At 48.0% G+C, this 24,350-nt stretch overlaps 1 protein-coding gene across 2 annotated transcripts; it reads left to right on the forward strand.

The window, feature by feature from the left end:
- Window positions 1–146: 146 nt before the first annotated feature.
- MOB1B (MOB kinase activator 1B) lies at window positions 147–24,022 on the forward strand. Of its 2 annotated transcripts, none has more exons than XM_030239139.2 (6): window positions 147–253; window positions 14,523–14,689; window positions 17,136–17,229; window positions 18,267–18,400; window positions 19,544–19,707; window positions 19,990–24,022. In XM_030239139.2, the coding sequence occupies exons 1-6, from the start codon at window positions 240–242 to the stop codon at window positions 20,065–20,067; spliced, it is 651 nt and encodes a 216-aa protein (XP_030094999.1). In that variant the 5' UTR covers window positions 147–239; the 3' UTR covers window positions 20,068–24,022. The 2 variants fall into 2 exon arrangements, with proteins under 2 accessions (XP_030094999.1, XP_050829788.1); XM_050973831.1 differs by lacking the exon at window positions 147–253 and adding an exon at window positions 1,049–1,290.
- Window positions 24,023–24,350: the final 328 nt, after the last annotated feature.

Here is a 24,350-nt window from a genome sequence, read left to right on the forward strand (position 1 = left end):
GAGGGGGAGCCCCGCGGCTGCGAGAGGAGCGGGGCCATGCCGGAGCTCCGCAGCTGTGAGGGAGGCGGCGGCAGCGGCGCGGGGGCCGCTGGGGGCGATGGCGGCCGGGCGGGCCGTGTCCCCGCCCCGCGGCGCTCTCCCCGCACCCGCCCGCCCTCCGCCGCCGCTGCTGCCATTGGGAGCCGAGCCGCGCCGCGCCGAGCCCAGGCAGCCGCCGGTCCCGCTCTTCCGCCATCGCCATGAGCTTCTTGTTGTGAGTACCCGCGGCGTGTGCGGGGTCTTTTCCTCTTGCTCTGCGCCGTCCCGTCGGGCACGGCAGGGCAGGGCAGCACAGCCCGCCGAGCGGCCGCGGCCGCCGCCCGCCCTCCCGCTCGCTCGCTGCCCGCCGCTCCCTGCCGGCCTGGCGCCCGCTCCGTCCGCTCCCCGCTCTCTCCCTTTGTGCCTCGGCCCCCTCGGTGGCCCCCTGAGCAGCCGCCCCGTTCCGCCGGCAGGGAGCGGCAGGGCCGCCGCGCTGTGAGGGCGTTTGGAGGGCGGGCGGGCGGGCGGGCGAGCGAGCGAGCCGGGCTTCCCCTTCCCGTGCGGCTTGCCCTTACGGATACGAGTTTGAAACAGCCACGGATCACCAGCCCCGGGGACCTCACCGGCGGAGGGCTGGGTAGGCGAGAGCGGGGTCGGGGTCGCACACCCACCCGAGCGGTCTCCCCGAGGTTTTATGATATTTTCGTGCGGGTTTCTCGTTAGTGGCGGGCAGAGGTTGGTGCCTTGTGTGGCGCAGCTGGGTCAGGAGCTGGCGTGTGCAAGTGAGCCCCGGTGCAGGTGATGGGGCGGGCTGGGCTCCCGGGCTGGGGGAGCCCCGGTAAGGAGCTGGCCGGGCTTTACTGCGGCAGGAAAAAGCTCCCTCGGGAGTCGGTGGCGACTCAGGTGCGAGCAGGGCCCCACTTCTTGAAATTTTGCTTGGTGGGCGAGAACCGAATGAACTTTGGTCCCTCCCCTTGGAAACAAAGACGAGGTACTGGTGACAATTAACATGAACCGGTTGAGTGACCTATTAATTAAGGCGAAGATGCGCTCTAGGGAAAGAAGGGCGATCGAGGCGGCTGAAAAAGGCACCCCGGAAGAGCCAGGCTCCATTAGGGCCTTGTCCCCGCTGGGTGTTCCCGCACACTCCGGCTCCCCTGCGACTGCTGCCGGAATATCTGGCGGTTGTTGGAGGCTTACATTGATAACCAGCAGATGTAAACGTGGCCTGGGCTTAGAGAAGAGACTTTATCTCAGAGCTGGAGTGCTCTCGTAAGTTGTGTTCTCATGGAGACAAATAACCCTGGCGCTGGCTTCCTCCTCAGGCCCTCCCTTGTGTTTGTCTTTTAACTCTGCCGTGCCCATCCCGCTGGCCTGCCGCGCTCCCGGAGGGATTCCGGAAGGCACCGACGGGAGGTGGGTGCAGATGATTGTCCGCGCACGGAGGCGCCGTGCTCCTAATGAGGAGCCCAGCTGTCCCTCTCCTTCGTAATTCTCAGCTGCCACGGTGGATGGAGAAGGGGGGACAGGATTTCGAGCGTCCTGGGAGTCTGGTTTGCAAATTAGAGAGCCTCCCTCTCCGTGGCATTTGGCTAGCTGGGAATGGAAAAGCATGAGGCCCTCCACCCTCTGTCACAGGCAATAATGAGATGGTTGTTTCTTTTTCAGACCCTTTTTTCTGAAACCTACGATAGCAAACCTTTCCCCCACCTCCATTGTTCCAAGTTATCGTTGTGTGTGAAATATAGAAATGGAAACCAGAGTTAGTGCACGGCAAAGCTAGAAATGTTGGCAAATTTGCCTCAGCTGTTGTTGGCAGAGTGCTGTAGATGGCACATAATTTGCTCATGTGCAATCTAGAAATGGGTTTAAAAATAAAAAGTTGAAAATATGTCTGCTAGGCCTCGGGGTGACTAGGGAAACTTTGTGTGATGCTGACATGGAGTTTTGGTGGGTTTTTTAGGTTGGTTAGCTTTTTTTTTTTTAGCGATCCAGAAAGTTAGCATGACCTTTTGTCAGATTCGAGTTCTGGCTTGATAAGAGTTACTCCAAGATAGCGCGTGGATGTCTGCAGCTTTATTCATAATGCCAGCTTGCATTTTGAGCTGCAAACCCCCCGTGGTTTGTGCATGGTACTTGTAGCATAGCTTTTCTCAGTGCTTTTTCACCCGTTTTTCACTGCTGTGGAGGTGCCTGCCTTGGTGTCACTGCAGTCCTTCGGTGGGCTGACTCACAGTTTGGGGCTGGCTCTGAGGATTGTCCTTGTGCAGTGGCGAGGTTTCCTGTGTGGCAGCGAACCTGTGGCACAGGTTTCTCGTCAGGCTCCGGGCTGCAGCCTGTCAGTGTGACAGCCAGCACGGTGCCAGAAGCTGTGCTCTCCCGCAGGCTTCCCCCCTGTCCGAGAGCAGGGGGATTGTGCTGGGATAACGCAGCGTGCGTGGGGCCCCCCTTGTCCGCTGACAAATCCCTGCCTATTCTTCCCTGTTGCTAGGGCCAGTGATATATAAAGCTACATGGGGGGGGAAAATAAAATCAAGGGGGACCATTGTCTTCTGTGCTTATGGGGAACACTATAAAAAGACTGTCTTGTGAGGCGAGTCACTGAATTAATACAACTGGGGTTTGACAGCAATTGTTATTTTCAGAGCTGCGGTTTTTCTCTTTCTGATCCATTTCTTCCTTTCTGAAAAGACTTTGTAAACCTCTCCAGCACTTGAATAAGTTATCCCGAGTCTTTAAAAAGTATTTAAAAATGGGAATTGGGCTAGAAAATATCTCCGGTTCCAAAAAACCTCTGCTTAGTGAGTTCTCTCTAAGGGGAAATTACAGCATAGTTGCAGGTACTTTAGCTTACATCTCCAAGGAAAAAAAATTAAAGATAGTTCTGGTGGGCGTGCCATATGGTAACATGCTTGTGTTATCCTCTGCTGGCAAGACTTACATAAAAAAGGAAGCTAGATGAGAACCATTTATTTATAAAAGGAAAAGATTCAGATTTGTTATTGCAGTTCTGAAATTGTCTTTTCTTTAAAAAACCCCACAGAGCCCCTATCTTTGGATTAGTGAATCCCTCTCTGAAGTTTGCAGCACAGGGTTTTTTAATCAAGGGATTGATTTAAGTAGTTGTTGCCTGATCAGCCTTGGAAGGACGAGGAGCTGCTGGAGGTGAGCGAGGGTGAGTGGCTGTTGTTGGCTCTGTTGGTGAGTGAAGGCCAAGTTACCCTGTGAACCACACTGGGACAAGATGGGCTCTTCCTTCACTGCCTTGTTCTACAGCACAGTGGAGCCTGGCAGCTGCTTCTGATGCTCCACACGGTTTGTTGTTCTGTTTGTTTGGGTTTTTTTTAATTGAAACCATACTTTGCGTGTAAATATATGTGCAGAAGGTGTAGCGAGGCATTACTTCTTTTTCCCCTGATATCTCTTGCAGATGAATACCAAAGCAGAGCTGATGGGTTTGTTTTGAGATAGGCAAGCAGTGTGGCCTTCCCAATTCCTCAGGCTGCTGCTGCTCTTGGAGAACATCAGGGCTGTTTGTTTTTGTCCCTTCCTCAGCTTCCCGAGGTGCCAGGTAGCTGCTCCTTGTCCAAAGTGGGCAGTGTAGCAGCTGAGTGCTTTGTGAGTGCTCCTTCCATACTTTGGGAGAGGTGTTTATCTCCTCTCGATCAAGGACTTGCCCAGAGGACCGGTAGGCACTTCTAGACTGGAATTTGCTTATGGAAAAATCAGCGTGTAGGCATTTGCAGACTGTTAGAAATGGGAAATACAGGGGTCATCGAGGTATTTCTCCCCCCTGTGTTTCAGTGTATATCTTTAGTTCAGTTTTTGCTTGAGGAGGGTAAGGCTACTGTGGGATCAGGGCAGAAGCTCTCCACACAGGGTTGTGTTAACATAAAATCTGCTGCTTGACTGCTGCCATTAGTGCTGTGTCCAGTTCCTGTTTTGTTTTTTTGGGTTTTTTTTAAGTACCAGGATTGAGAAGTCTCTTCAGATTTCCCACAAGTAAATTGGAGAGAGAGTTGTAAAGCTATTGCCAGCTTCCCAAATAATTTTTTTTTAAGCCTTGGCAGCAGTAATTTTGAGTTTTGAGGAAAGCAAAAGTATTCCGTAGCGGTGGGGTTTGCACGGAATCAGCTCTGACAATCAGCTTAGAGGGAAGTAAACGTGGGGTTTAGGGTGTCACATAATGGAGTGCTGCTGCCTTATCAGGGAGCTTGGAGGCTGAGAGCGAGGAAGCTGCTGCCTGGCTTTCGTTTCTGCAAGACTGAGTCTGCCTCGGAGTCACGGAGCTGTGCAGACCAGTTGGGGCTGGGAGATGTCTGCACTTGGCCTGGCGTTTGGAAAAACAGCGTTTGCCCCTGCTGCTGTGTTTTGGGAACACGTAGTAGGTGAAGTGAGTGATTGCCGCGTCTAAATGTTGTTAGATAGCTCCTTCTCAGATAGAAACATTCGTTTGTAATGGAAAAAATAGCTTAGGAAGAAAGGCATTGTTCAGTGTGAAAGTTGTGTTTACTACAGGGCAGTGATGTCCGGTTTTAATTGCTTCCTAATTGTTTGCTTTTATGCCAGGATTGTTTTCCCTTGTTTGTCCTTCCCTCTTTGTATAAGTAAGCCAATGCCATTAGCTGTTTGCAGGGAGGAGCAGTGGAAGGAGGATCAGTTTTGGGGTGATTTGTGTGCTGGGGAGAGGCTGGGATTTTCATCTTTATCAAACGCCTTTGTCACCTTTTACTTTTCAGACAGGGCTTTGGATTTAGGGCCTCTTTGTGGCCACAGTTCCACCTGATGCTGTCCTGAGACATAGAGAGTCTTTTTTATCTTGTTTGAAAAAGGATAAAATATTAGAAGCGTTTTTCTGCCAGGCAGTGGCTGGCTGGAGGGTTGCAAGAGGCTGACAGAGTGAAGCTGCTTGTTTTTCTTAGAGAAGTAAATAAGTGCATTAAATTTGGCCACTTTAAGTCTTCCCTCATGAGCAGTAAGGCAGCTCTTGCTGCCAGAGCTATCAATAAGCCCGTGACCCACAAATCAGCCTAAATAAACCGCAGGATGTACTTTGTGATGCTTTTAGCATTTGTAAACTAAGCCACTTCCTATTGGAGCCGAGCTGCAATGAAAATGAACTGGCTGTTTGGCTTTTGCTCTTTTTTTGGGTTTTTCTACTCCTTTTAAATACACAGGGGGACTGTGGGTCATAAATTCAGCTGCTCTTTAATCTGTTTTCAGCTAGAACTGCGTTTAACAATTTTCACAGACTTGGGAAAATTTCTCCAGCCTTTACGTTTCATGAGGTGGGATTGTGAGGATCCAGTGCTTTGCTTTGTCATCTGTGAGCACGGGTCTCCCAGATGCTTTCCCAGGGCACTGCTGCTTGGGTGGATTTTTTGAGGAGGGGATGTGACAGAAGGGAACGAGAGCTGAGTATTTGCATGTATCCATGCAGCTTAAATTGGTTCCTGGAAAATAAGTTTGAAATAACTTGTAATGTCTTAGTGAGCTTAGGCACAAAGCGTGGTGGATCTCTGCTTGCTTCAGGGCTTGGCTTGCCGTTTCAAATCCCTAGCCTGAGTCAGCAGTCACTCAGTTCACAGGGAGGAGATGGTAATTTTTGTGTCGGTTCCACCCTGAGAATTCATCAAGGTAACAGTAGTTTTTGCCTTGCAAATGTACTTTGATGCTTCTGAAAGCAGTCCGTGGAAGTGAATTCACTCACTACTCTTGTCTTTTTTTTTTCCCTGAAATCCAACTGTGACCTTAGCTTCTTGTCGCAATTTTGCTTCTGGCTTTTTTCCGGTGTGTGAGGACACTTCTACCTTGTTCACCCTCTCTTCTCTTCCTTCTCCAGTTCACAGCTGATCCTTGGCAGGAATCCATTCCTTTTGGTGTTCTTACACACCTGAAGAGATCCAGCCCATGATGTTCCACTAGAGTTTTAGTTGAGGTTTGCTTGCTTTTTTTGTTTTTTTTTATTGTCTGTCCTTGCACCACTTCATCTTTCAGTGTGGTCACTTGCCTCTGGAGTTAATTGCTTGTGTCCTTGAGATGCTGACTTACCAGCATCTTAATCCCTTCCTCACTTCAAGGAGAGCATCTTGCAGATAAGGGCTCATAATGCCTGGATTTGTTGTCTTTATCACAAGTCCTTTCTTTATGACAAAGAGAACAAATGAGCTTAGGTAAGCTTTGGTAAATTCCTCTTTTGCTGGAAATTGAGACAACTGAGTTTTGATTTGGAAATCATTTCAACCCAAATAATGATTGAGTGGGTTCTCTATTTTGAACTTAATGAAATAACCTGTATTTTGTTTTGGTAGCTGGTACTTTAATTGTGTTTTTCCTACCTTCAGTAGCACAGGCCTGGTTTTGCTTGAATGGATTAATTGATTTAGAGACTTGCTCAGTGTTCTGGATCCAGGAATCAAAATGGCATTACTCTGTCTTTTACTTTAGGGTCACAAAACACTGCTTTTTCCAATGCTGAGGTGTACCTCTTAGGAAAAAACAGCATCTCTAACGTCCTATTAGTCACTTTTGTGGTTTACAGCTCTTAAAATTCCTTGCTGCAATGGGAGTGCAAAAAATAAAAGAGGACAAGTCTGAATGTTTGAGTTCATAGAACAGTTCAGCTGACTTTGGGCTCAACTGTCAAATGCTTAAGCTTAAATAACCTCAAAAGAAATGTGCTCCTGTTATTCCCTCTCAGATGCTTCAGATGGGGTGTTTTTCCTGATAAGATACATTGGAAGAGATGGGCACATTTTCCTGAAGGTAGTTACCCATGGCACATACAGGATTTTATTAAATGTGGGGGTTGTGTAAGAAATACTTGGGGGTGAGATAATGCAGTGTATTTTTGGAAAGCTGTTAGATTATTCATTGCCGCCTCCTGTCCATTCCTTCTTCCTGTTGTTCTCTGTGTCATTTCTTGCCTCTAAGGAGTGTTAGTTCCTGGATGCAGACCCCATTTTGCCTGTTAGTCCAAGTGTAAGTGTGACCTTCTGTCTCTGTTGGAGATTTTCTGTTGGGAAGTTGCCGAGTATTTGTCCTTTGCCACGCTCCTGCCCTCAGCCTGTTTTGCGTGGGGGTTACAGTAAAGGGCAGCCTTTTACAAACTGTTAAAGTGACTCTTTCTCCATGAAATTTAGTTAAATTTCTCCTTTAACTGCCTATTCCCTAAGCACATTAAGAGATGGTGGTTTTATTGTATTTAAAAGGATTGAAGACTGTCTTAAACTCTTCAGTGAAGCCTTTTTTTTGTTCCTTTAGAAATGCCCTGATGCGATTTCTTAGGTTGTATGACCAGATTTGCTTTAGTCATTCATTAAGCATCGGTTTCCAAAAGCACTGATCAGCATTTTGGGAAGCCATCCATGTTCTGAGGCATGTTCTCCAAACACTATATTTGGTGTACAAGTAAGGATCTACATCATCTAATTTGATGCTAGAGCCAAGCTTTTATTACTGCAATTTATCACCCTCAGCGGGTTGTAGATGGCTTTCTGCAAAGCTCTGCTTCCTACTTGTAAATGTATTTACAGGGTGTGACTGTTAGCAGCAGCCTGGGACGCAGAGGGTGTTGTGTTAGTCATGGGCAGACAGATAATTCAGCTGAACCTCAGGAAATCTGCCAGGCAGGAGCAGCAGTCACCTTTTGTGGGAGGTGCTGCTCCCTGTTCATCCCATGGAAGAAGTGCTGGTGTAAGGGAATCACAGGTATCACACATATTTCCTTATGTTTCTTTTATGAATTGCTCAGTTTTATATACAGGGAAGGGTAGGGTTTAAAAAGAAAAAAAGTGTGGTTGTGCCCAAGGAATGGTTTATTAGGTACATGGATGCAGTAAAGAGGTTTGAACCTTTGTGGAAACTGAACTTGGGAAGGTTACAGGCTGGAGTTCATGCTGTGCCCTCCCTTTGAGTGAGCTGATGCTACTTGACAGAAATAAGGGATCCCTGAGAAAAGAGGGGAACATTACTGGAGAAAATAGTGCTGTTTAGCTTGCAGGGAGCTTAATTAGGGGCTGGAATGTCCAAAATAGTGAACTCCATCTTGCAGGATAAAACACAAGTATTGGAAAAGGAGTGCTTCATGTTTACCTTCTTCAAAGCTCCAGCAGCCCATGCCTTTTAAGTGAGTACTACGTGATTATTAGGATATTAGAAGAATTCTATTTAGTTTGGATTGCTCCTTACAGTTCCACGTGGTGTGTGTGTGTATGTACTCAGTAAACGTTAATATTGAAATAGATGGGGAACCTCAGTCTGATTGAAAGGACTCAACACAACAGCCAAGACTAGTCCTCACCTTTCTTAAAAATAGCAAGTCTGTTTGTAGTAAGCTTGAAATTGTGTTTGCCTCAGGGTAGTCAGTGGGTTCCTGGGAGTGTGCAACAAAATGTTTGGGATAATCTTGATTCCTCTGATGCCACAGGATTTCCAATGGCTGTCAGGAGGAGGAGAACATGCAGCGGTACTTGGGTCTCTGCTGCAAGCTTCTTTGTTGCTAATTGGGGTGAAAATGTGTTTCAGGCTTGGTGGTCTTAAAGCTCAGGGAAAAATCTGTGGGAGACTTGGGAGCAGCAGTGCAGGGGCATCCACAGTTTGGGGAGGCTGCAGGTTTAGTGCCACCGACCTGTTCCTGTTCCCGTGCTGTCCCCCTGTCTGCCTGCCTGTCCCTGCAAGTCAGGAGGGCAGGATTGCCTGGAGAACTTGGATCCAGGCTTTTCTGTGATGGACACTGCTGTTTGTGGCTCTGGCCTGCCCCTCTCTGTTAGTGCTCCAGGGAGCAGGGCAGGAGAGGCTGAGTCACTTCCTCAGCCATTGGCTGCCTTGGGAGTAGCTTAATTGTGTTTGGAGTGCACAGAAGGGGCTCTGGTAGGATCCAGTGAGGGCAACTGTGACTTGCTTTGTTTATTTTGAGGATTTTCCAGGAGATGAAAGTATATTAAATGAATGCGTTGTAAATGAAACAAGGGAATTTATTTTGCTTGTAAGCATAGCAAACTGATGATGATTTCCCGGTCATGGGATGGAGTTCTGGATGCTTGCTTGTTCCTTGCACTGGGAATTGTGGTTGCTTGGGAGAAGGGTTGCATCCAAGTGAGTAAACAGCAGGAACACCATTGGGTGGAGTTGTAGCAGACACGAGTGCCGTAGCACACCGCTTCCCCCTTGTTTACAGGCACTTTCTCCGCCTGCAGACAGGAAAACAGAGGCAGAGGGAAGCGTAGGTGCCTGGCTTGCCTTGAAAACAGGCTGTGGCCACCTAACATCCTGGTGGGTTTGGCACAGGGCCGCTGCAGGGGGAGCGAGGGCACAGGGCACAGTCAAGGCACCACCCTCCAAACACCCTGAGCTTGTCCCCTGCTCAGAGCTCAGCCAGCCGAGGTTTCCCTTCAGGGGTGTTCTGGTGCATGTAAAAGTTGTGCTGGACCAATCCCACGTTGGCTCCAAGTCACTGACTCTAAACTGTGTGTGTACAGCAGGAAAAAAAGCATTTTAAGAGTGTGGATGTGTAAGGGTTATGTCGGCTTTGACACTGAGGGGTGGTGGCTGGGGCAAGCAAAAGCAAAACTGTTCCTTAAGGCTACCTTAAATAACTTTCTCTTTCCTGCATGTGAATCATCTGATAAACGTGTCAAGTCTTGTGTGTAATGGGAGTCTTGTTTTCTAAGAGGTGTCCATGAGGTTGTGCCTTTTTCATCTGCCCTCCTGTAGGGATGTCCAGTCTTTGAAGACAGCTTTTTCTTCCCAGAAGGGGAAGCCAGATTTCAGTCCACACCTTGATGGGCAGCGAAGGAAAAATTTCATGGAAATGCTGATTTCCCTGTCAGTACTCCAGTGGAAGGAGGAAATACCATATCCCTTGAGAAGCATCTTCAGGTTCAAAAACCTCCCGAGAATTCAAGTTCCTCTGTAGTGTAGCTAATAAACAATGAGCCCCATGTATTCTGTTCCTATAGCAATGACCATGACTCTGGGGAAGTTTTTCAATTTGGTGCCACCGCTTCCTCCTTAAACCAAAACAAAAGCTCTAGGCCTGGAATTGCTTTCAAACCATTGCCTGAGCCTCTGGGAGAGCGACTGTGTTGTGTAAGGAGTTGGCAGCTCCTAACTGCTTCCCAGAGCTGCTGTGTGGAATGCATCCTGAGTTCTTGCCTTGCTTTTGTTACCTGCAGATTCAAGTGGCTGGACTGAGAGAGGCTTCCTGCAGGGAATGGGAATTGGATTGGAACAAGCTGACTTTTTGGTGCTGTAAGAACTGAAGGAAGCAACGCTTTGCCCCTCACGCTGTCTCTTCAGAACAGAAATGTTGTGACTATTCAGTTTTATAAATAGAAACGCTCAAGTTCAATCTCATCCGTGCAGTTTTTGAACACGTTCAGCCTAATTTTACCTGCTGTCCTTCTGATGCTGTGCTTCTCACAGGGAAAAGGTGTTTAAAGCCTGCACTTATTGATTTCATTGTCAAAAAGTAGCTCGAGGTTTTATTTTAGTTTCTGTGTTGACGTGTTGGCTGGTGGAAACAAACGGCTCTCACTCTGATGTTTCTATTCTTAGCAGGATGTTATCATTTGAAGGCCTGTATTATTGTTTAAAGGCTGGAAACGTTTGCTTTTCTGGAATTTGGGTCTTGTCTTGGAGTGTTTCTGTGTTTAAAAAGAGGCACAGCGGGAGAAGGGACGCAAAGAAGTGCAGAGCTGAAACTTGGGGGCTTCTCTGGTGAACTCACTGGTTGGCCTGTGGCAGTGAGTTGCTGCCTCAGTTTCCCTGTGTAATGAGACACTAATGATCCCTGCTTCAAAGGTACTTTGGGAGGATTAACTGATGCTTCTCAAGGCGCTTGAAGATGCAAAAGCAGGAGATTAAAATAGGAGAAGTTTCCATGCCCTGCGTAAATGTTCTGTGCACGGTCTTGAATTCAGCTTTTTGAGGATCTCTTGAGCATTTCCAAGTACTTTGAAGGGCTTATTTCAGCCTGGCCATGGTGGTGATGGCTTTGGGGGGCCACGGAGTGGTACAGCTGTGCTTCCAGGAGTTAATCACTCACTCCTTAGCCCCGGGAAGGGGGCCTCAGCCTTAGGGAGCAATTAGAGGAGCGTAGGTGGCAGGTGTGTGCTGAAAATGCTGCCATGCACAGTTCTGTGCTGACAGCAAGCTGTGAAGGGGGAGCTTTTATGGATAAAGAGCCTAAACTTTCCTGGTTTAATTCTGAGTTCCCCAAATCTGCAGCAGACTTGGTGGAAATGGTTAAAAATCCCTGCAGAAGGGGTCTGTGGACAAATGGTCAGGAGTGAGGAGGTTTAAGCTAGGCCAGCCCAAGGGCTTCTCCTGGGAGCAGTTAGTGGCAAGTTTATCAAGAGCTAAGGCTGGGTATTTAAGCTGCTTTGAGCACAGAACATCTGCCAGTGCCACCTTTGGAGCTGAGATGAGCTGTTTGAGACAGTGTGGGGTGAGCAGAACACCTTAGATTTTTCCTTTCTTCTGGAAACGTCCTCCTACCGGCCTGAGACAGAGCAGCCTGCAGAAGGTGCATCACAAAGCCCACCCCCTGCCATGGGATGAGTGGCTCAAGTGCAGCTTTGGAGGAAGTGTGGTGTTCTTGCTTGTGACGTGGCTGCGTGGGCTCCTGCTGGTGGGAAGGGCTCGCCGAGCCCTGCATGCAGCCTCAGCCACAGTTCCTCATTCCGTGCCGGGCACTGCTGGGGCTGCAGCTCCCTGCAGGAACAGAAGGGAGAAATCACTTGCTAGGAACAGTGCATGTGGCAGGGAAGGCAGCAAAGTGTCCTTGGAATTCCTTGAGAAGTCAGCTCTCCTTGAGAAGCTGCGTGTTGGTTGTGGCACGTTGTGGGGTTGGTGCAACCTGCTCCACGTTCCGTGGCCTTCTCATGTCCAAGGAAAATGGGATCTTCACCGGCTTCTCTGTCCCCTCTCCCTTCTGTGTCAATATGAAGGAGAGCTCAGAGACTCTGAACAGGAAAAGGCAGGTGCTGCCTGCTGTCCTGAAGCATTTTAAAACCTCGACAGAAGTGGCTGATTCCATGCTGGAATGTAGCTGAAAATAGAATGTCCCACGTGACCCAGCCCTGGATGATTGTGTGTATTGTTGGCCACCAGGCAGAACTCTTTGAAGTTAAACCCTTTTCACTGATTGCTCAAGGAGTTGAGGACATAGACCTGGGTCAAGACTACTTTGTGCATCTGTCGCATGAAACAGATTAGCATAATAGGAAAAAGTAATTTTTTTTTTTTTAATGGTTAAATAATAGGAGAGCTTCTGGACTAATAAGGTAATTGGAGCACTGTTGAAGTAATGCAATATTTTAACTGAACTTTCCAAGAAAAACCACATCCTGTCAAGATGGAGGCTGCATTAGGGTGAGCTATGTCTCAGGGAGTGTGTTAACTGACTTGGGTGAACTGCATAAATGCATGGAATTCTGATAATTCATTGCCAAAATTGCAGGTGTTTCCATAGCACGCGACGACTACCAGGTTGCAGTTATCCTAATTGCTTTTCCTTTTGGATGCCTGCCTGCCTTGCATGTGAGACCATTTGCTGCTGGCTTGGGGTGCCTGTGCTGTGTTTGAGAAGCAGGGATCAGAAAGGTGTTGGAGGCAAAGATGGAAGGGCTCACTTAGAGCACTACTTCCTTCTGTGGTTACAGCCTTGGACAGCTTATGGGAAGAACCCTCCTGTTTCTGGGAAGGGGGGAGCAGGGATTAAATGCTACCTAAAGCTTTTTCCAACATGTTGCGTTTTCTGCTTCCTTGACAGTGGATCTGTGCAGGGTATTCAGCAGATCTGCAGTGACTTGGTTTGTTGGCTGGCAGACTCACGAGCTGGGCTGGGTACAGTGAATTCCTACCCAGAGTTTCTCAGAACAAACTACTTACCTAGGGAATTCCTTCACCATGCTTTCCTCATGCCCTATTCCCAAACCTTGTCCCTTTGTTGGGCTTACTCTTAGTGCTAAAATACAAACCACAATTGCTTGGGTTAGTTATTTCATAACCTTTTTCCAGACTGTGTTTAGCTCATGCTGGGTTCCTTCTGCTTATGCTGACACATGTGGAAAGATAGTAATCCCAGTCTCTTCTGCTCTCCAGATGTTTTAGGTTGTGTTTTCACTCCTCATGTTGGCAAAGTGCCTCTGAAGTGGCTTTGTTCCTGAAAAGACAATAATTGGGTTTAAGTAAAGTAGTCAGTCAAGAGATTTGGGGTTTTTGTTCCTTGGGTTTTTGTTAGTTTCTGCTTTGTTCAGAGCTGGTTTGAGTCTGGCCTGGCACCAGATGCAGGTGGCTGGAGGGGTGGGAGGTGACAGCAACTCCCTGAGCTGCAGAAGCTTCTCACTCCCACTGGGAGGCAATTATTCAATTCAGGATTTGTGTCTGGTATCCTGGCTTAGGGTGAGGTGCAGATGCCTAGCAGCAGCTAGAAGTGTCCTGCAACAGAACAGACGGGAGCAGGATGTTCCCTCCTTCTCCTTCTGGCTCCTGGTTGCATTTAGCAGCAGGCTGTGCTGGTGTTGCTCGGTTGTCCATGGCAATGCTCATGGCTGTGCAACTCTACCATCCCAGGATCCCTGAAAGCCCAGCCAAGCCCTTCTTCACAGCACCCAGGAGCCAGGATCACTTCAGAGGCCTGTGGGATGGGGAGGATGCTGCCACTCCTTTGGAGCCCCAGAGAGTCAGAGCAGCTCTGGAACCACAGACCAGAATCCCAGGATGGTTTGTGTTAGAAGTGACCTCAAAGCCCATCTTGTTCCAAACCCCTGCCACGGGCAGGGACACCTTCCCCTTGCCCAGGTTGCTCCAAGCCCCTTCCAGCCTGGCCTTGGACACTTCCAGGGGCAGCCACAGCTTCTCTGGGCAATCTGTGCCAGGGCCTCAAATAAAGCAAGACAGCCCTTGCACCCCACCAGTAAAAAATTCTGTTTGGTCCTTGGAGAGATGGTGAAACATGGGCCAAGTCTTGATAATAAGGAATGAGATCTGGATGGTGTTTGTGATGAGAATTCTGCTGTCTGGGTTTCACAGCTCTCCACTTGCATTGGGATTCAGAGCTCAGTTTGCCCGTTCTGACAGAACTCTTCTCTCAGCTCATACACAAAAATACTCAGACATACTGACTCATTTGACACTTCCCTGAAAATATTTAATTCTACATGTCCTATTTCTGACATGTTAGGGGCTCGTGTGCCATCCAGGCTCACTGCCATGGTTTAAAATTCAAATGTCTAAACGTTTTTCCTAAGCCAGTCCACGTTCTTGCAAACAAAATTTTAGGTAAGGAAGTGATTAGGTCAGAAAATGGTTTAAAAGAAGTCAGAATACTTGCTAGTTTAGCATCCCAGTTTTTGGTTAAATACCCTGTTGCAACGTGAAAATATGTGAGTGGGTAAGGTGATTAATGTTCATCCTGCCCTTACCCAGGACTGGTGAGCCTGTTTGCTTTTTGCTTCCTGTTCCAAAAGGTGTCTCAATATTTCCTCTCTCTCTTGCAGTGGCAGTCGCTCTTCCAAGACCTTCAAACCAAAGAAGAATATTCCCGAGGGGTCTCACCAGTATGAGCTGCTGAAGCATGCCGAGGCCACGCTGGGAAGCGGCAACCTGCGCATGGCTGTGATGCTCCCTGATGGGGAAGACCTCAATGAATGGGTTGCAGTGAACAGTGAGTCCCCGGCCTTTCCTTCATCACAGGGGGGTTGGAAGTGGGCAGACACCTGGGGCAGGGCAGCTGTGTGTCCCTTTCTGTTCCTGGAGAAAAGGGGAGTTTGGGGACCTTGCTCTCTACAACTTCCTGACAGGAGGGTGCAGCCAGTTGAGGCTTTGCTCCCAGGGAACAGGGGCAGGGGGACTGGAAACAGCCTCAAGGTTCAGGTTGGGCATCAATAAGAATTCCTTCACGGAAAACATCGTCCAGCATTGGAGGTGTTGAAGTCCCCATCCCTGGAGATGTCCAAGGGACAGCTAGACCTGGCTGTCAGAAGGTGGGGATCAGCCACAGGTTGGACTTGATGATCTCAGAGGTCTTTTTCCAGCCTGAATGGTTCTGTGATTCTCATGGGGTTTGTAATTTTCCTAAAGTTGGTTCCTTTAGTTCCTACCAAGTTTTGAGCCTTTGCTCTAGTAAATCTCTGATGTCATTCTTTTAACTTCCTCTAAAGCTGTTTGTCCAAACTCTCTGCTTTCAGGCCAAACAATGATGCCTAAATTAGCATTTTCAGACTGCTTGACCTTGTTTCCTCCTCCTCCCTCTCCCTGCTGCATGGATTTTGCCCTCTGCTCCTAGAGAATGGATTCTCCCTTTGCAGTGTGCAGTTTTGGCTGCCACAAGCTCTGTTCCCTGTCTGGGTGTTAGCTCATCTTTTGCCTCTCAGGCTTGATGTGCTCCAGTGGTGGTACAGGATTGATTGTGCACTGCAGTACAAATTATGCTTGAGTTAAATGTCCTCCAATTGTTTCTATGGTTCTGCCTTTTTCCTTCTTGCTCTTTGACATGTTTGGGAAGTGAAACTGTCCCACTGCCTCTCACCTTCCTGTTCCCAACCAGTCATGCAGTGCACTGGTGCTCCACTTGCCACTGCTTCCAGGGCAGGCTGGAATTGCTGACACCATCCTTTGCAAAAGTTAATTCACACTGCATTGCAAAACTAGACTAGAGAAAAAAGCCAGCCCACTTGTGTGAGTAAGCATTGCTTAAGATGCTTCATGTATTGCTGGCATCCTTCCCTTTTGGTGGTTCCTGCACTCTGTGCCTCTGCTTTCCTGCAGAGTTTCTTCCCTTCCCGAGTGACTTGACTGCTGGGTTAGCTGGAGTGCAGCTGGAGCTCTGTAATTAGTGAGCTGCTGAGGGGCTCCCTTCCCTCAGCACCCCTGCACCACACCGAGCTCCAGCAGTAGCTGTGAGCCCCTTCTGCTCACAGAGAGGTCCCATCAGGAGACAGAATATGTGACTTCAAGTCCTTGCTTTTGCCCTTCTCCGCCCTGAGAGCACAAAAACAAACGTGCTCTGCCCTGCTGCTGCTTGCTCTGCTCTCAGCCTGACTGGTGTCTTAGGGAATGACTTGATGGGCCTGTGGATTTTGAGACTTGCACGTGTGGGATTTGCTGTATTCAGGCATTCTGTGGGAGCCTCTGTGGGTTTTCTGAACATGCTTGCCTCAAAGCAAACAGTGGGCTGTGGTTTCTGCTGGGAGCAGGGAATGGAAACTTAATTAACACTTCCCGTGGGCACTGCAGAAGCCAGGGCTGGCTTCCTGCATCTGCTGAGCAGTATCTGTGACTTGCTCCAGTGACATTTGCCTAATCTTGGGTGTTTATCTTCTGAAAAATACCTGCAGATCAAGTGGCTTTTAGAAGCTGATGGCAGTGACCACAGTTCCTCGTGACAGAATGAAAAAGAACCTTCTTCTCTAAGAGTTTGGAGTAATTAACTGGAAGAGTAACTATAACAGTAGGGTTAGATGGGCTGTTAGGAAGAAATCCTTCCCTGTGAGGGTGGGCAGGCCCTGGCACATGTTGTCCAGAGAAGCTGTGGCTGTCCCGTCCTTGGAAGTGTCCAGGGCCAGGTTGGACAGGGCTTGGAATGACCTGGGATTGCAGGAGGTGTCCCTGCCCATGGCAGGGGTGGAACAAGATGGTCCTTGAATTCCCTTCCCACCTGAAGCAGTCTGGGATTGTATGAGATGTTCTTGGCAAAGGTGGGCCTTGGGAATACCAAGCCTGAGGGAAGCCACTGTCACCTAAGGAGCACCTGCTCTCTCTAGTTGCAAAGTTTATGCTGAAAATCTTTCTTGGATTCCACACTTGCCAGTAGAATTTGGGATTGTAATAAAATGCACCAAACTTTCAGGAAGGGAAATGGCTAGGTTTTCTCCTTCCTTTTTCTTCTTCCAGCTGAAGATTTTGCTGCAGTGAACAATTAAATAGTTCTTGCTGGAGGCTGTTCCAGAAAGTCAGTGGTTGCATTCTGCATCTCTTTTGTAACGGATCTTTATAAAGCAACAACAATGGGAGTTTTTTCCCCAAAACCATTCCAGAAGCTGTGCTTTGCAGCCTGGGCTGTAGGAGTGTTGTGCTGCAGAGTGCTGATGGGTGTTTTCCATGCTTTCCAGCTGTTGACTTCTTCAACCAGATCAACATGCTCTACGGGACCATCACGGACTTCTGCACGGAGGAGAGCTGCCCCGTCATGTCTGCTGGCCCCAAGTAAGAGCCTGCCTCTCACACTGGTGACTGGCTGCACTTCCTGAGAGGATTTTTCCTTTAAAAACCTGAGACCAGCTCAGTGGAGTGCCAGAGTTGGGTGGCAAGGATGTGAAAGACAGGAGAGATTTGAATGTCTCTTAAGCGGGTGGGGAATAGCAAGTTGATATTTTTTGGTCTGTGTTCATATTTATTTGGTGTTTATTTTTTTTCCTTCAACCTGGGAAGTAAATTAATTACTGAAACTATTTTTTCCCCTTCTTTATTTTTCTGAAACATTCATGAGGGCTTATTAAGTGAAGATTTGAAGTTTTTATGTGCAGGCATTCCATTAGGGCTTACCAAAACCTTCCTTGTAGGTGTTGTAGAAATAGATGTCTGGATAAGAATCCCTGTGCCCTTCTTGGATTCTTGCTTATGCTTTTGTTGAGACATCAGTGTTTCTGCTTTTTCCTGCTCTCTAATTCAGTTTGTTGTTTTGCTCTGAATCCAGACTGATCCTGGCACCTCAGCTAAGTGTTGATATTTGTCCTACATGAATAACACTTAAATCTTGGTATTAAGGCAGTGCTGGGCGGTGAGAAATCCTGTTTTTTCATAAATCCAGACACATGGTCCATTTGGTGTGTCCGGGATGTTTGCATGTGTTCTTAGATACAGTTTTAAAATGCTTGCAGACCATGTGATTTGTTGTTGTTGTTAGAAAAATGGGGGTTTTTTGTCCTTTTGTGAGCAGCACCTTCATAATCCCTCATCAGGTTTGTTTATGGTGAAAATATTCTCCCAGCATTTGTTCTGACAAATCCCAATTTGCTAAACAAATGGAGAGGACAGATGTATCAGGTGCAGGCAAGCTTTGCATAAAGCCACATGTGTGATGTGTAGCATACAAACCCTGTGGTTCACCCACAGGGAGCTGGTGTTGTCAGACTGCCCCTGTTGGGTGTGCTTGGGGTTTTCCAGCCCTGTCTTTCCAAGGTGATCCACCATCTGGCAGGCCCATCAGGAGTGGTGCTCAAGGCTGCCTTGTCTCACCCCAGGTACGAGTACCACTGGGCAGATGGCACCAACATCAAGAAGCCCATCAAGTGCTCGGCACCAAAGTACATCGATTACCTGATGACCTGGGTCCAGGACCAGCTGGATGATGAAACGCTCTTTCCTTCCAAAATAGGTGAGGGGGTAACTGCAGCTGAGCAGGGCACTCGGGTTACACCTGCACAGGAGCACTCCAGGGGTGAAAGGTCTCCTCAGAGCTTGATGTGCGGGGCCGGTTTGGAAGGTTACGTTATCTGTCTGCTCACACGTATCTTTGAAGGGGTGTTGTAAAGCATGAACTCTGATCCATGTGTTAGTGCTCCTAATGAACACCTGTCCTGGTTCTGGGTGCAGGAAGTACCATTCCCAACTAATAACTGGGTCTGTTCATCGAGTCTGGTGTTGCATTCATTTGGAGCAGTGATTTGCTTCTTTAGAAGGAAAGCAGAGGGTCTCAGACTCTTGTAACCAGCAACTGGCAGGTTTTGTCACAGAAGGCATATCTGGTTGTCATGAGAAACTTTCAGGCCCTATCTCTAAAGAAGCTGAATTGCAGCTTTGATCTTAAGCTGATGGTTTTTTTTGGCTTGGTTTTCTTGAAGTGAAGGTAAAAAATAGGTGTTTTAAAGAGGCTTCTTTCAAGAAAGGAGGAGGGAAATAATGACCAGCCAACAGTTTGGAAAAGATAACAGGGGAGATCTCTTGGTTGCCCTAACATTGTAAATAGTTTCTGAGGCTTTGGACACATTTTCACTGAGCTTCTTTAGAAGAACCGTGCCTTCAGAGAGAGATTCCAAGAGAGGCCACAAACCAAGCAGCTAAGCATGAGCTGCCCATGTGCTGCAGCAGGCAGAGGAGGAAATGCCATGTGCAAGTGTGCAGGGCAGGCTGCAGCAGGAGCATGGGACCTGAAAGCATTGGCGGGGTCCTGGCTGGCCCCAGAGCATGCTGAGCCTCTGGCCTTCAGGCAGGGCTTGGGCACTGGGAAAGGCTGCAGAGGAGCTGACTGGGGAGACTGGTAGGTGAGGAGGAGCTAGGCAGGTTTCCTCTTTTCACAGGGTTGATACATATCTTTTTTTAGCCTGGGGAAGTGACAGCTGAAGAGTTCATGGCTCTCAGCAGGCGCTTGCCATTTCCCAGCCAGTTTCAGTAAAACCTGTGCAGTGAGAAAGGTCTGCTGTTGAAACTGATTCCATCTGCCCTGGCCTGTAGTGGCTTCCACAGCAGACAAACATGGCCTGGCAGTTGGAGAATAAGCCCTCTGCTTCCTTCTCCCCAGGCGTACCATTCCCAAAGAACTTCATGTCAGTGGCCAAGACAATTCTCAAGCGTCTCTTCAGAGTTTACGCCCACATCTACCACCAGCACTTCGACCCGGTGATCCAGCTGCAGGAGGAGGCACACCTTAACACTTCTTTCAAGCACTTTATATTTTTTGTTCAGGTAAGGACGTGGCAAGCGGTGTTCTCGCTTCCAAGCTACCTTATCCCCCTTCCCTTGTGGGAGAAAAATCAGCATCTTCTTAGGTTCCCTTCCTTTAAGAGGGAGAAGAAGCTTCAGGCAGTGGAACACTTGGGGTGTGGCAGATGGGCAGGGGAGGATGTGGTGGCCGAGCCTGGGCTTGGAGGGCCGAGTGCCAGATGACTTCTGGCTAAATGAGGCTTCTCACCTCAGCTGTACCCACAAAATGCTCTTTGTGTGTCTTTCTCCTCATCCCTGTTGCAGGAATTCAACCTTATTGATAGAAGAGAACTTGCACCACTTCAAGAACTGATTGAAAAACTCACCTCCAAGGACAGATAAAAGGAAGAGGACTTCTTGGAGTCACTTGTTTCTTTAAGCGAGCGTGTGGTATTTGTTTTTTGTTAATTGTTTTTTTTTAAAAAAAAACAACAAAACAACCCCCCTGTGCTGTTACCAGTGACAGCTGAGATCTACTTTTCTGTGCTTTTATTAGGGGAAATCTTTTCTCTGTTAGTGACATGTGGTAAATAGCTTTTTTTTTATTATTATTAATATTATTTTACTGTTGTTATTCATTGTGGAATTTCTAGCAGGTGCTGAGTGTTTATTAAGGAAACATGCTTGGCTGGGGGATTGACTCTGCTGGTGGATGGGTTCTTGTGTTGTGTCAGTGGTAGCCCATTCCATGGGGTCCATGGGGTCCACATGAAGTCCCTGGAAGACTTGCTTACATTCTCTAAGTGCCTTGGCAGACTCACTTCTGAGGTGCAAAGCACATACAATACTGAACATTGCTGGAAACAGAAAATATGTACTAACACCCAGACACTTACTGAAACTTGTTTTAAGAATATATATCTATGCTTACACTAGGAAAAAAAAAAAAAAAGCCATAACTTGCTGAAATCAATGATCTCCAGCTTTTAATACAAATACTTGTCTTATTTTTTTAAAGATGAATATAGAATTTTTCAGAGCTAGATTACTTCTTAGGAAGAAAAGCAAAGTGCTCGCTAAAGCGAAACGGGGAAGGTGGTGTCCAAATTACACAGGCCTCGTGCTCAGCAAGCAGTTCCATGCCTGCTGCCATGGGACTTGGCTTAGTTGCTTTTATTTTCTTAGCAGGAGAGCATCAGTTGGGTCAGCCAGCTTGTTAAGTTCCCCTAGCAGTTGCCAAATGAACAGGTAGTTTGCACAAATACAATTGGGGAAAATATTCCCTGGAAAAAATTGCACTGGGATAGTAGTAATAATAATAAGGAAAACCTGGCTTGAAAAATAACTGCTGGAAAGGGGTTTTTAAGTTAGGGATGCAAAGCCTGGCTCTGGGGAGGGGGCTCTGGTGGCCAGTGTTTGCTGTTTGAGGAAATGTGTCTTGGAGGGGAGATTATTTTCGTTACTGTGTTGGTGTTCTCCCCTGTTTAAAACCACTGCCCATCTTCAGGGAGCTCCAGCTGTTGGGAAAAGCAGCAGGAGCAGGGGAGGCCGAGGTGAGCACGTGGCAGAGAAGTCGAGCTTCTGTTTTGCACGCCTCGGCTGGACCAAGAATGCCAAGTAAAGTTGGAGCTGGCATGCAGGAGCCTGCAGGAGGGGTGAGTGGCCATTGGCACGGGTAGCTGGGAGCAGCTGAGCACAGAGGTGACTCACTTGGGAGCTGCTGGGCTCCTGTGAGGGATCCTGATCTTCTGGCTTTTCCTGTGCCACCATCCGCACGGCAGTGCCAAAGCCACCCATCTCCAGAATCCAAACTGCTCAGCTGGGACACAGAGAGAGCAAGGCAGGAGCTCCCAGGTGCTAAACAGGGGATGCCTCCCATTCCAGGGGGACTCCTTGGTTTGGTGTCCTGTGCCAGCAAGCAGCAGAAAGGATAAAGGTGTAGAAATGAGGATTTGCTTGGACACGGCGGTGCAGGAGTTGACCTTCCTGGCACACTTGTGCCCTAGGAGGGCTTAGTTCTTCTTGTTGTTGTTGTTGCAGTTTTTTTCTTTTGAACAGCCAGTTCTAGAAATCCAGAGGCATCTGCTGCAGTTCATCCCCTGAGAATTGGAATGTATCAAAATGAGTCCTAGGTGGATAGTGTGCTTTTTTAATTCAATATCTGGCAGTAGAAAGTCTTTGACTGAGTAGTTTCTAGGCACGTAATAAAAGCTTGGAGATCATGATTTGCCTGACAGCTGTACAAACACATTGTTTAATTACACAACACTTGAAAATAACATCATTGAGGACGTGTTTGCAGTGGTGGGGATTTAGGGTCCCCGTGCTGTTTCTTTTTGCAGCTTCTCATTGTTGTTTTGCTTCTGAAAGCTGTGGGACCAGAAGTTGACGTGTGTTTACACTCTCGGAGTAAGGGCACATGGAAATGCCACTCAAAGGAATCTGGATCGAGTGAATGTGTTTATAAAACAGTGCATTTATGGGGGGAAAAGGGGGGGACACCCCCTGCCCCTCAAAAAAAACCCCAGAGAGGCAAACCCTGCTCTGCTCCAGGCCCCCACTTTGGACTTTGAGGGGTGATGAGCGCTCGGGGACAAAACCTCCCGGCTTTGGTCACGGGGAGCAGAAAGTGCCAGCGGGCTCGAACCAGGCTGTGCTTCCAGTGCTGCCTCAGGCCCTCCAGCCTGCTGGGGTCCCGAATTTCTCTGCTTTGTGGTGCTCTGCTGCTCCCAGCACCTTGCATTTTGTCAGGGCTTTGGGTGGCGGCTCCTCCCTGGAGCTGGGCAGAGGTGAAGGGCCGAGCCCACGGTGCTCAGCCAGGGGTGGATGGATATGGGATGTGTGTCCAAGTCTTTCCATTCCCAGTCAGGGATACAAGTTACCCCAGCAAAGAGGAACCAAACCACCGCCTTCTGCTGCTGCAGGTGGCTGAGGGGACAAAACAGGTTCTGAGGGGCAGGCAGCCCATCTGCAAGTATCCAGTTTCTTTTCCTGCTTACTATGCAATGTAGAGCTTTGAACTTCTGCTTTTCTGTGGAGATGGAGAGGAGCAGTGCCCTTACTCAGTCCTTGGGAACTGAGCCCTCTCCCAGTGTCCCTGACCCTCAGTTACCAGGTAAGGACACCTATTTGCTGCTATGGACTCAACTTACCTTTCAGATTGTTCCTTTCTATTTCACACCCCTCTTCCTTTCTCCCGGGTCACCAGACACAGGTGTGTTTTGCTACAAACACATCCTTTTGGACAGCGGTGTTTTTCCTTGCTGCCCTCTCCTCCTCTCCTGCCTGCCAGAGTGCTGTTCCTGTACATAACCCCCCATTTGGTTGGATTAGCTGAGGAGCTGCAGCACCAGCAGAGATTCCTTGCTTTTTTCCCCACTCAAGCATTCCCTTCTGCACCAGATCTCGTTTCCTTCGCTGCTGGTAGCAGTTGTCTCTTTTCCAATCCCTCACTCCCAAAACCACTGGCAGTTTTATGGATGCCCATTGTTTTTTCCTGGATACCTTCTCTTTTAACATGAGACTAACTTTGGTGATTTTCAGTGTTAAACCTCCTTCTTCCCCCCGCTTTTCTTACGGTTTCCTCTTGCCAGGTTCAGTTTGCAGCCTAGGGAAATACCCAGTTACCTTATTTTGTCGGAAGAACCGATTCCCCAGATTGTTCATAGAATATTGTATTTTTAGGGGAGATTAATTTTTTATAGCCACTGAACTATACTCATTATTTTTGTACGTTTGCAACTTGGGGACAATTTTTCCGAGCCGTGTCGCAGAGGGGACGTTTGTTGTCGTGGCTGTTGGACTGCTTGGGAATGCTGTGCTTGTGTGGTGCAGAGGCACGTGGCCTGGTGTGCCCTGGGAGAGACAGAAGGATGCAATAAAAAGGTTTCCATGAAAACCAGCGAGGTTTGAGTAAAAATGAACGAGGCTTCAGTCAAAGGCCATTTCGGAAGGTAAAAAAAAAACAAAAAGAGAAATTAATCCTGAAAGCGACACTAACCTTTCCTCCTCCTTGAGAATCCTGAAATATGTGGGACAAAACTCAGTGTAAAATGCAAGGAGAGAACCCTTACTGTGAGCTAACTGTGCCAATACCGCTTCAGTTCGTAGTCACCGATGGAGATTTCAGTTGGAAACGAAAACAGCTTTTGGTTCAAAAAGAATAAGTTGAATGTCTGAAAACCCGCACCGTGTTTATTTGAGAGTTGTAAATAATGTATACAGATGGTTGTATGTGATGGGGCAAAATATTTAAATCCTAGGGTTTTTTGGTTTTTTGTTTGGTTTTTTTTTTTTTTTTCAATAAGAAACTGAAGGCTGTTTATAAGAGAAAATAAATAGCTATGTTTGACCATGACTGTCTTTATTTCCTTCTTGGACTCGCCCCTCAGTGGTCTCCTACTTGTAAATAGATTTTTTTCCCCTCCCCTCTATTTTGCAAACGTGTGACCAGGACACCCCCAAGGATGCTGTTGGCTGCTTGCTGCCACAGGAGGTGCAGCAGACTCCACTTGTGGCCCTGCCCAGCAGCACAGGTGACTTTTTTTGGCTTTTCTTTCTCCCGGGAGCCTCCGGTGACCCCAACATCTGGAGCGCTCCAGAATTCCTGCCCTGCCCCGTGGTAAGTTGCTCTGACACGTGGCTGGAGGGCAGTCTGGAACAAGGTGGTTAAAAATCTGCTTTTA

The sequence above is a fragment of the Serinus canaria genome, chromosome 4, assembly GCF_022539315.1.
Source record: "Serinus canaria isolate serCan28SL12 chromosome 4, serCan2020, whole genome shotgun sequence".
Taxonomy (NCBI): Eukaryota; Metazoa; Chordata; class Aves; order Passeriformes; family Fringillidae; genus Serinus; species Serinus canaria.